At 39.4% G+C, this 13,350-nt stretch overlaps 1 protein-coding gene across 1 annotated transcript in view; it reads left to right on the forward strand.

Annotated features, from left to right (window-relative positions):
- Positions 1–12,846, forward strand: part of LOC143020868 (uncharacterized) — a 52,713-nt gene extending 39,867 nt beyond the window's left edge. The window contains exon 3 of the mRNA XM_076177727.1: positions 1,166–12,846. Coding sequence (XP_076033842.1) covers positions 1,166–2,098 — 933 coding nt within the window. The 3' untranslated portion in view covers positions 2,099–12,846. The remainder of the gene's footprint in view (positions 1–1,165) is intronic.
- Positions 12,847–13,350: the final 504 nt, after the last annotated feature.

Raw genomic sequence — 13,350 nt, forward strand, 5'->3', positions numbered from 1 at the left:
CCTTATTTTTAAAAGTAAAGGAAAGATAAAAGCTGATAGGAAGAGATTTTGGGCCCATTCTGGAGAGCAAGTACCTCCTCTCTGAGATTACTCCATATAAAGGGGAGGACATTGAGAAGATTTGAAGAAGTGACGGAGATGATTTCTTTTTCCATGTCCATCATGCATCATCTTGTACAGGCTCATTACTGGTTCCAACTGAGAGTTTACCTCAACAATCCACCCTTAGGGAATAAATCATAGGAGCCTACATGTAATGATCCTGGAAGATGGATATAGAAGAAAATAGTCTCCCTACTTATTCTCAAATACTGTCAATACCCTCATCTTCATATGAAGGTGCATCCCTAAAGGGGAAGCACTTGGTCTTCAAACTGGATGTAAGAGCCCTATTAGATTCAAATATCTTTCCTCCATTGTTTTATATAAGAGCTGACAACCAGTAACTTGTCTCCTCTTCTTCCTACCAGCTGGTGGCATAGAAACAGACCCATGCTGTAATTGTGGTTTTCAATGAAGAGTGGACAAAATTGACAGGAAAGATCTCTTAGTTTGGAGCTGTGATCAACAATAGGTAATGGAAGAATATCAAGAAATACAGTTGTCCATACAGATGCATACATTTGTGGAATAACTTGTCATTAGGAAATAGCAAAGTAGAAATAAATAAGAAATAAACAAAGCCAAGTTTCATCAATGACATAGAGACAAAGCTCCATGAGGATAGCTTTGATGGCTATCTCATCTACTTTTGTGTTGTTTCTCCTCCTTGATAAGTGTACCCCAGTGTCATTTGTCTGTCAGGCATATCATGTACAATTTAATTTTGTAAACTGTCTTGTCTCTACTTTATTCTGCAACAATGTCATCACTAATACATGTATATTATTTGTAGATCATTATCCATGTTTTGCCTAATCATTTCCAATATTTTTTCCATGTGAATTCTTTCTGTGTACTCATTCCTAATATTGTTTTTCAGAAAAGTAAATTTTTGAGCCTTGGATGTGGGATTACTGATGAATACCTCCTTATGGCCTGTGAGATGAATATTTTTATATATGTAGGATGGATTTTGTAGAACATTTTCTTGCCCAGAATTAAGGAATTGCATGATTCTTTTTATATGTTGAAGAGCCCACATTGATGTATTTTTTCTTTGCAGGAGGCTGAGATATACAGAGGATGTATTAAGCCACCCCCAAACAAAACCATAGGCATTGACGAGAAGGGTGGTGTTCCTCCCCGCTCCTCTTCAATAGGAGGTCTTGCAAGTGGTGCAGAGTGGGGTGCTGCTGCCATGTACCGCTCCAACAGCACTGGCAGTAGCAGTAGCACAGGTGGTATGCAAAGGCACTCGGCACCCCTTGACCCACGATATAATCTACCCTCCTCCTCATCCAGTTCGTCCTCAGCCTCGTCCGTGTCCTCCTCTCTGCTGCTAGAGGATGAAAGAGCCTCACCCAGACGAACTCGGACGGCAGGCTCCTTTGCATACAAGGGGTCTCAGATTTTTGACAAATGTTCTCGAACAATATCGTCCATAACGTCACCAAAAGAAAGCAGCAGAGGGCATCATCATCGAAGTTCAGCAGCGGCGGCTAGCGGTGGTGTTGGTGTTGGTGTTGGTGGCGTTGGTGTTGGTGTTAGTGGTGCAGTAGGAGGCGGACTAGGAGGCATGGGACTTGGAGGAGGAGGTGGTGTTGGACTCGGAATGATGCCAGGAGCGGGACGGCTTCACGAGAGTGCAGCAGCAACAGGGATGAGAGTGAATTCACCACCTCGATCCAACACACAGCTTCTACAGTATCACTCAACGTCGAGTAGTGCACTGTCGGACATTACTTCAGTACAGTGTGAATCAGCGGGCCCTAACTTAGGTCATACAGGCAGTCGGCCCCCTGGGTCTCCCCATGGGTTATACCAGCCCTGCCCACCCCATCCTGGTTTCGGCCCCTCTTCCCATAGTGGGGCACAGACACACTCTAGTCCTCTGATGGACCGGGACTCTCCGCCCTTATATAGTGAGGTCATAGAAAATCCCACACAATTTAGGAGTAGACCATCTGAGCAAAGGACAAACAGTGGGAAAATATGACCAGCAAGTCTTTTACTTAGTCTTTCAAACATACTTTATTATATCACTGTTATGATTGACTTGTTGTAATGCAAGTTGTTACTCCTTTGGCATGTGATAGTGGGGCAGGTGTTACAGTGCCGAGGAACAGCTGAGCAAGTGCCGAGGAACAGCTTAGCAAGTGCCAGCAGAAGCGGTGACAGGCAGAAATGATGGAGGCAGAGTGTCAGGGAGAGAAAGCAGTGGAGACAGAGTGTTCAGTGTCAGGGTGGGGTTGTATTCCCTGCCCAGGCACTGCTATTGTTGTTGTTTTTATTGTTGTGGCCCACAAGGGCTAGGTTGCAACAGAGGTTGCAGATGTGGCGGTGGCAGCCAAAGTGCGCGTGTGGTGCTGTGATGATGATGATGATGATGATGTGATGATGAAGTGGTCAGGAGAGAGAAGATGAAAGGCTGGGCAGAACTGTTGTGCAGCCTTGCCAATGCCTCTGTGCAGCAGCAGTAGTAGTAAGAACAGCAGCAGAAGCAGTAGCAGCAGTGTCCTGGAAGTTGAAAGCCTCGTTCTGCAGTTGGAATGAGAGGCCATAGCAAAATGCATCATGGGTTGGTTGGTTTTAATAATGGAGATGGAAGTGCAAGTACTTCAAGGTTTTCTGGAAAAAAGCCAACAGGTGACCCTGGCTGAGTGCTAGGTGGTTGGGGCATGTTGCCTGCAGCATAAGAGGAAACACATACTCACACATGTACATACACAACCCACACCACTACCATTATACAGATATGCACATGTGCACAAAACAAATGAGTGTATATGCATGACCACACACAAAACACACATGTGCACACACACGACTCAGTGGTGCAGTTGGTAGAGTTCCTGGCCGTCACTACTGCGGTCTGGGTGCAAATCCCACCGTGGGCAGGGAGTTGGGGATGTGTGTGTGTGTGTAAGGTCACAGCATTACCCATAGATCGGTCATATATGAGCTCTTAGCTCTCTTCCAGGAGGGAAATAGCTGTTGATCATGAGTCCAACACATGATCCAAAAACAGGGTGAATCACACACACACACACACAAACAAACAAACAAACAAACAAACAAACAACCACACACATACTCTCCTTCCCTTCTACACACTCCACCATCACCATACATTTCCCCAACACTCACTTCCCTATGCTCCCCTATACACCCTAGACCTCCACATATTTCACTGACCACAAACACCCTTCCACACACTCACCACCTATACCCCATACTGACACCCAGCCAGCATATAGTCCTTAACATACAGATAGCCCACCAACACACACACACACACACACACACACACACACACACACATGCACGCACACACGCACGCACACACGCACGCACGCACAGGCACGCACGCACAGGCACACACACACACACACACACACACACACACACACACACACACAAAACCATAAGCAAATTCAAGACTAGGTATGATAGTTGGAGAAAGAGAGACAAGATCCCATGAATTTAACTCCCTTCCTGAATATTACAATTGGGTAAACACACACATACACATACACATGAATTATACTGCCCTGCTACTGCTGCTTTTGATGCTACTACTACTGGGGTAAAGGACGAGTGGTAATACATTCGAGTGCTGCAGCATTTCCAGGGCCAAGTCCCACTTGTGATAGGCCTTCTCTGTTATTTTCATTGAAGAAAACAAAAAATGAGTGTTGAGCTGGTGTGTGATGATGTGTGAGTGGTGGTGTGGTGGGGGAGTTGTGGTGAAGGGGTTTGGGGTTAGGGGTTGGTGTGGTGGAGTCCCCCCGACACAGCGCCACCACACCACCATCCGAGGCGGCGCCGAGCAGGCAGGAGCGTCACGCTTCCACAAGCAGGGGACCCCCCCCTTGTTACCACACAGCAGTTGCCCGCCTCCTGTGCTACAGCAAGAGGTTGAAGGGCACATTAAGGTAGCGTATCTAGTCAGTGGTGGAAGCTGCAAGGGCGTGAGGGGGGCAGGCCCTCCTGGCTGCCCAGGTGCCGCATGCCCCCGTGCTGTGAGTGCCAAGAGGCATAGCCCAGGAGATGCTAACTCCATACTGCCACTTGTGTGCACTGTGGCCTTGTTCATGTCCCTTTGGGAGGACCCTCGTGTCCCAAGGAACACTTGTAGTCGATGTCTATAAACAAGGAGAACATGTGTTTCGAGAAGAGAGTAAGACGCATGCTGCCCAGGCATGTAAAAGACTGGGCATGTGATGTACAGTACCTCCTGAAGGCGGCTCTCTGGCCACGCCCTCCCCTTCCTCACCACATGGTAGGGGACGCGCACTCACCCTCAAGGAGGGAGCACCTTAGGGCATGGGTTTGCCAGTGTAACCTCACTTCACCTTTGTAGGAATTACAGGCTGTACTACTATAATATTGCTTGAGTACATGGTGATGGCATGAAATGGTGTTGTTTGAAGGCAAACAGTAACGTCTATGGTCTTGTTTTAAGGCACACATTCCTAACATTTCAAAAGAATTATCATAGTTTAAAAAAATCTGTTGGAGCGACACTAGCGCAAACCCATCCTGAAGTGTACAGCCCCTTTCCTCGACGATCGCCCTTCTCCTGACTACCTTCTGTCCCCTCCTCCTGAGTCCCTGTAATCCATATGGCTAATCAGACCTTGAATTCAAGCTGTTCGACACCCATCTTATACCTTGGTTCCCCACCTCCACGCCATTCTTCACCATAACCTGGCACAAGCACAGACACATATGTAATTACACATGTGTACACACTGGTGTGTATGCACATATACACATTGATGTGCACGCATGTACACTAGGTCACTTACATTGGTACGCATGTAACACAGGCAGGTGTGTGCTCATGTACACACATGTATGCACATGTATACACACATACACACACACACACACACACACACATACATACACACACTCTCTCTCTTGATGGCACAGTGGTAGTGTTTGCAACTGCTGCTACAGTGGTCTGAGTTTGAATCCCACCCAGGGCTGAAATTATTTCAGTATCGCTGCGCTGTGTGTCGTTACTACAACTCTCATGGGTGGGGAGTCGGTGGTGTGTGTGCGTGTACAGTCACAGCATTATTTATAGATCAGTCATATATGAGCTTTTTAGCTCTCATCCAGGAGGGAAATAAATAGTTGTCAATCATGAGTCCAACATATAAGCCAAGACCATGGTGAATCACACACACACACACACACACAAATACACACACACATTGGTCGAAGTGACAACGAAAATTGGAACTCCAAGAAAACTTCAAGTTTCATTGATCTCAACAACAAGGGAGTACCTTTGTTGTATTAATAGGGAAGGGGAAAGCTTGTGGTGTAGTGGGAAGGTGAAGGAAAAGGAGAAAGAGTGGGATTACTGAGGAAAATGGAAGGAAATGAGGACGGGGACGAACGGGCCCCGGATGTTAGAAGAGGTGTAAACAAGAGGGGCGTAGAACACACAGATGAGGAAGAACAAGGAAGCCGAAGTGTCAAAAGCAGAACTATAGATAGTAGTAGATCAATGGAAAGAGAAGATAACTGCTTTTATGGATTTAAAGAGGGAGGAGGTGATAATCTCCCCCAACTAGTAAATCTAGAGGAGAAACTAAAAAAATGAATGAAACATGGGAGGTTAGGTTTAACCAATTAACACTAGTTACCCAAAGAGTTGATAAACTGGAAGAACTAAAGGAGAATCAAAACCTAACTAAAGAAATAGAAGAATTAAAAAGACAGAAATAAAGGAGAATCAAAACCTAACTAAAGAAATAGAAGAATTAAAAAGACAGTTAAGAGAGGTAAAGGATGAGAATGAGGATTTGAAGAGGAGTAATAAAGATAAGAAAGAGTCCATAGCAAAAGAGGTAAGTGGTTGGAAAAAAGTACAAGAGAACAATAAAATTGAATTTAGAGATATAGTGGAACAGCAGATGAAAGAACAAACTAAGGACACAGTTATTAAAGTGATGAGGGAAAAGGAGAATATAGTAAGAGAGTGGTTAAAAAAAATGTATAATTATATTAGGGATGGAAGAGAAGTATAATCCAAATAGGACTACAAGAATAAAGGAGGAAAAGGAAAAAGTAAATGAAATATTAGAAGTAGTTCAAGAAGATGAACCAGAAACAGGGAAACAAATAGAAGAAATATATAGACTAGGGAAATACAATATGAATAAGACCAGACCAATAAAGGTAAAGTTCAGGTCACAAACGACAGCAGAGAATATCTTAGCAAAAACAAGGAAACTAGCAGACAGTGAGCAATATAAATAGGTATGGATTAAAAGAAATGAATAAAGAGGAGAGGATGAGAAAAAAAGACAAGCTAAGGGAAAAAAATGAGAAAAGAACAGAGAAAAAGAAATTCTTTTGGAGAGTAGTGAATATTAAAGTGAGGAAATGGTACGTAGCAGAGAAAAGCAGAAGGGAAACAGAAAACACGATGGAAGTAGCAGAAAATTAAAAGTGTCTTACACAAATATAGATGGCTTAATAACAGGCTTGAATGAACAGAGTGATTACCTGAAGGAAAAAGAACCGGACATAATGGGAATTGTAGAGACAAAATTGAAAGGTCCACTACCAACCCAACAGTGTAGAACATGATGCATTAATTATTGGATTAGAAACCAAGAGATAAAACAAGGGTGTGGAGTTATGTTCCTGACTAAGAAGGATATAAATGTGAGGAATGTCATGTATGGAAAGAATAGACATGATTATGATGGAAGTGGAGGACAAGGATGGGAAGAGCAGAAAGTTTGTAGTAAATTATGTGCCTCCTAAAACGGCTTCATGGGAAGAGAAAGAACACAAAAATATGTTAGAAGACACAAAGATAACACTAAATAAGATAATGGAAGATGGAGGAAGAATAGTTATAATGGGTGACTTTAATTGTAAAGAAATCTGGTGGGAAGAGATGACAGTAAAGGGTGGAGACGACCTATGGGGAAATGTACTACTTGATATTATTATAGAATATACAATGATGCAATGGATACAAGAGAATGCTAGGTATAGAAATGAGGAAGAACCATCGAGACGACCTAATAATAACATCAGAACTCAAAATAGTGGACAAGATTGAATATAAGACACCAATAAGTAAAAGTGACCACATACTGGTTGAACTGGAACTGAATGAGGAAAAATACATGAAAAAAACAAACAATATAAAAAGGGAAGATTGATGTATGATTTTTTTTATTTTTTATAGAATAAGAGAATTCTTTCAAAAAGCAGACTTGGAAAGAATACACAAGGAGGAAACAACAGTAGAAGACATATGGAACATTTTGACAAAAATTTATAAAGGAGTGGAAAAGTGTTCCAAGACAAAACCAAGAAAAAGAATATGTAAAGTGTTGGTACAGCAGTAGATGTAGGGAGTTAAAAGACAAAAGGGATAAAACTTGGATAAAATGGAACAAAGACAAAAGACATGAAAAATGGAAAATATATACTAGTTATATAAATGAATATGTACAAGTGTGCAGAGCAGAAAAGAGAAAATATAAAAAAGATGTCATAGAAAAATGTAAAGATCAACCAAAACTATTTTACAGATTTGTAAACAACAAACTGAAAAACAGTCAAGAATTAGAGAAACTACGACAAGGAGGAGTTGAATACACAGAGGAAATAGAAATGGCAGAAATTATGAACAAGCATTTTAAATCGGTGTTTACGAGGGAGAACATACAACCTAGAGATATCAAGTGAAAGAGATAGAAGTATCAAGGAATGAAATAATGAATCACTTAAGTGATCTTGATGTCAGAAAATTGCATGGACCAGATGAAATGGCAAACTGGATTTTGAGATAATGCAGGAATGAACTAACAGACAAAATACATAATCTAATAAACAGTTCATTGAAAGAAGGAAAAGTTCCAGAAGTTTGGAAAAGAGCAAATATAGTACCAATATATAAAGGGGGAAACAAGGAAGACCCTACTAACTATAGACCAGTCTCTCTTACAAGTACTATAGCTAAAATTTGTGAAAGAATTATCAAAAGTAGATGGGTAAGGCATTTGGAAAAAAACGATGTACCAAATCCAAGACAATTTGGATTTAGACAAGGATGATAATGTGTCACAAACTTAATGTGTTTCTATTCAAGGCTAATAGATGTAATACAAGAGATAGATGGGCTGATTGTGCATTTCTTGACCTGAAAAAAGCTTTTGATAAGGTGCCACAAAAGAAGTTGCTAAAGAAGTTAGAAACTGCAGGAGGAATACAGGGCAAACTGCTGGAGTGGATGGAAGACTTCTTGAATGAAAGAAAAATGAGAGTGGTGATAAGAGACAAACACTCACTGGGATGAGCTTTGCAGATGATGCAAAATTGTTGAAAAAAGTGAACACTGAAGAAGTTGTGAGTCACTACAGAGTGATCTCAATAAAGTATGGGAATGGAGTAGGAAGTGGGAGACGGAATTCAATATTAAGAAGTGTAGTATAATGGAATTTGGAAGAAGCAAAAAGAGAATTGGGAGAAGAAGAAATTAAAAAAGTAGAAAATGAGAAGGACCTGGGAGTCATTATTATGAATAATATGTCCCTTAAGAAACACACAAACAAAATTTTTGGAGAAACTTATAATTTAATAAGAACAATCAAAATGGCATTTGCATACCTGGACGAAGAAATGGTGAAGAAATACTAATCACTTTGAAAAGACCAAGATCAGAATATGGAGTGACGACGTGGTCACCAAGTCCAAAAATGTATAACAAAACTTGAAAGAATACAAAGAGCAATTATGAAATTGGCACCAACACACTCAGAACTATCATATTAGGAGAGGCTGGCAAAACTTGAACTACAGACATTAGAGCAAAGAAGAGAGAGAGGAGACTTGATAACTATTTATAGAATCATGAAAGGCACAGAAACTAGTTATAGAGAGGTTCTAATAAAATGGGATAGTAGAAATACATGAGGACACAGAAAGAAAATCAAGAAAGACAGTTATAGAAGAGACCTGAAAAAGAACAGCTTTCCTCACAGAGTAATAGACATTTGGAACAAGTTAGATGAGAAAGTGGTGTGTGCAAAAACAATACAGTAAGTCCTCGTTATACGGTACATATGCGTTCCTGAAAACCCTACTGCAAATTGAAATTACCATATACCGAACCCATTATAACATGTAATAATAGGATATGGCAGGCATACCTTCTCCCTGCTCTTTCCTCTTCAAAATATCTAGCGGATATATCGGTGAATTTTTCTTACCGTAAATAGAATCGAGGGTAGTAATTACCAAATACTGGAACTGTGAATTTACTGGATAAAGAATCACTGTATAAGGAGGACTCACTGTACACGAATTTAAAAACAGTCTAGATGAAATAAGATATGAAGACGGGACACCACGAGCATAGCTCCCCTTCCCGTAAAATACAACTAGGTAAACTAGGTAAATACACACACACACACACACAAGGGAAAAAGGAACAAAATAGAATGGTAGTGAGAATCTTAAAAAAAAAAAAAAGAGAGAAAAAGAAATAATTTCCTGTTTGGGAAGTTGTGGAAAAGAAGTGATGCATCATTGTAGTTGGCTGGACAGAAAAACACAGATTTATGGATAAAAAGGAATGAACAAAAACTGCAAAATACTAAAGAATTTACATTTATTATTGTAGATGACTTGAATGTAAGTGATCAAGTGGAAGATATGGTTAGGTTAAGTCAGAACATCAAAGATGGATATATCCATTAAAAATAAAATTCAAGTTACAAATCACAGCATATGAGGTAATTAACAGGTCTTACAATTGAGCAGATAAAGACAGATTTAAGAATATTTGAATCAGAAAATATGCTACTGAAGAAGAGGGATAACAAAAGAGATTGTAGAAGAGGCAAAAAAGAAAGAATAAGGATTTTTTTTTTAATTATATTAAATTTCATTTTATTCTATTGTTTATTTTCTATATATCTGTATTCTTTGGGTTTTTTGGCTGCAATTAAAGAACTGGTAAAAGAAGTATAGATCAAAATTGTAAAGGAGATAGGGCAAGAAAAATGTTGCACATGCAAAAAGTTTATTGGTGAGTTGAGACAGGGAATCTATAATTTGATGTTAGATGGAAAACTTTATGAAGAATTATCATAAGCTGAAATGGTGAACAGAAATTTAGTAAATTTTCACTTAAGAAAACAGAAAAAAGAAATAACTAGACAGTAATGTGGTTCCCAGATAAAAATCTAGAGGATACAAAGAACAGCAACACAATGGTCCTTAATCTAGGAGACAAAGTAAAGGGAAGTAAAACTGGAATTGACTTTAATAATAGAAAGGAGAAAGAGGTGACACAATTGCTATGCTCAAATCCATAAAAGGAGTGGAAAAAATTGACAGGCAAGATCTTTTAGTTTGGGACAAGAGAATGACATGAGGTCATGGAATAAAAATATTAACAAGAAAAAGTGATGGATGGATATAAAGAAACTGTTTTACATGCAGATGCATCAACTTTTGGAATTACCAAGAAGAAAACAGCTCAGTCAAAAAATGTAAATGAATTTAAAAACCCATTTAATTGATGGAGAGAGAGATAGTACCCCAGAAGTACAGCTCTTTCCCTTTGCAGTACAGTTGGGGAAGGTAGTTAAACACGTGCAGACACACCCACATGCAAGGACATAGCCAGAATTAGAACCATACATAAACTTAAAGCTAGGTATGATAAATTAGAGAGTAGGAGATGGGACCCAATGAGCATTGCTATTTTCCTGTATACTTCAATTAGGTAACCACACACAGACACAATCAGGTAAATACACATGCACCCATACCATGAGTTTAGCTCCCTTCCAATATATTACTCTTAAGTAAATACAAGTAGATAAATACACATACTGACTTGCTGGTGTAATGGTACTGACTTGGACTGTTAAGTGGTCCTGAGTTTGGCCCTTGTCCAGAGCTGAAAAGCATCACAGCATTGCAGGTCACACCTGCTCCCTTGGGTAAGGAGTTTGGATGTCTGTGTGTAAGATCACAGTATTACCCAAAGATCAGGCAATAAATGAGCTCTGAGTTCTTATCTAGGAAGGTAATAGCTGTCAGTCATGAATCCAGCACATGATCCAAGACCATGGTGAAACACACACACACACGCACATATATATATATACTTGCGTGCACACACACACATGCATGCATACACAATACACATGCACACACACACACACCAGCTTGTTGTAGTGGTACTGATTTGGTCTGCTAAGTAAGCAGTCCTGAGTTTGGGCCTTGCCCAGGGCTGAAAGCATCACAGCACTGCAAGTCACACCAGATCCTTTGGGCAAGGGGTTGGGGTGTGTGTGTATGTGTGTGTGTGTGCATGTGCATGTGTGTAAGACCACAGCATTATCCATAGATCAGGCAATATATATGAGCTCTGAGCTCTTATCCAGGAGGATAATAGCTGTCAGCCATGAGTCCAGCACATGATCCAAGACCATGGTAAATCACACACACACACACACACACACACTCTCACACACACACACACACATACACACATACACATACAACTAGGTAAATACACACACACGCCCTCATGCACACATATGATCAAATGCGTGCACATATTCACAAAAGGGACACACATATGCTCACGTGTGTTTGCGTGTGTGTGTGCATGCATGCATGTGCGTATGCATGTGTGTATGTATGTGTGCGTGTGTGTGTGTGTGTGTGTGTGCACACTGTATGTGAATATTAGCACAGATCATCTCATTTCTCCCTACTCGCATATTGCCCATGGTGTTTGTAATGCAGTCATGTCACCAGCATTTCCTGTGAAGGCAGTCACCTATTTCGTAGTATTAGCATTACTGTTCCATATTTTTGCAACTATTTCATTTTACCATCTCTAGTTTATATATTGATATCATTGTTTGCCATTACTTTTCAGTTGTCATTTTTTACCACTTCCATTTGTAGCCATGCTACTACTATCAGTCACCCTCACCAATATCATCACCATTTTGTACATTTGGTCACCGCCACCCACTCATGCATCAAATACTGTAGTGTCTAACAATTTCCATTACTTGGAAAGCTGTCCACTACCTTTTCCTGTGCTATGCAGAGATTAGGATGTTTGTTTCTTATTAAAAATAATGCAATACAATTTTCTTATTTTCTTATTGCTTTCCAATTGTGCACAGCTTGTTCTGCATAATTTTTATTTCCATGGCTACTTTCTGTTATATTGTGGAGCATTTTGTATAATTTCGAACAGGATTTCTGAATTGTGGTAGGGTCTAAGCATTTCTAATTCCATGATATGGAGATATTAGGAAATATAGAATTATTTGTTTGTACTTCAAAGTTTAAACTGTATGATTTATATACATAAAACATGTTTATCAATTATATATGCATTTATACATAGCTGAAGTTACGTACTCGTTGTTTCTTCATCCGACAGTGCTGTAAAATGATATTTTAGCTGAATAGGTGTGACACAGTCTATTAGAATAACAATGTTCACAAGGAAAGAGGTGAACATAGAACCGAGAAACATATTCTGGGAAGGTTTACTGGAGTGATCACATTGCAAATTTTTCTCAATTTCATGTACATCAGTTTGAACCAAACAGATGAAGAAACTCGAGGTAACATGTATAATTTGTTTTTCTTTTGTTTTGAAGATGTTTACTCAGGAATTGTATGCACATGAATGGAAAATATAATTGTGTAAGAATGTCTGAATGTATTCTTCATTATGTATTTATATGGGACAGGAGTGTGTGACAATATTATGAGCTGAACCATTATGTTGAAATGTAAAGCAGTCAGAGAGAGCTGACGTCATGGAACAAGGAGTATTGGTCATTGGATCCGTCTTACTGATTTGTGCAATTCTCAATCTGCAGGTTGATTTATGTGTAATACTTTAATGGAATTTTAAATAAAAAATATTTACACATTGTCAAAGATTTGAGGAACTGTAATACAAATTTCAAAATTATTACAAATTCAAAGTGAGAATGCAGATAAAACAGAACAAAATTATGTTGTACTTTCACTTTTTAATGTATACATAATTTGAATTATATATAATGCACATATACATGCTATACATACACATTATATATAGACATATATATATACTGTATATATATATATATATATATATACATATATACATATATATATATATACATTAATATATATGTATATATTCTTGTAGGCAGTATGAATATGAAT

The sequence above is a fragment of the Oratosquilla oratoria genome, chromosome 3 (genome assembly GCF_046742065.1).
Source record: "Oratosquilla oratoria isolate Oo_2021 chromosome 3, ASM4674206v1, whole genome shotgun sequence".
In the NCBI taxonomy this organism is placed as follows: Eukaryota; Metazoa; Arthropoda; class Malacostraca; order Stomatopoda; family Squillidae; genus Oratosquilla; species Oratosquilla oratoria.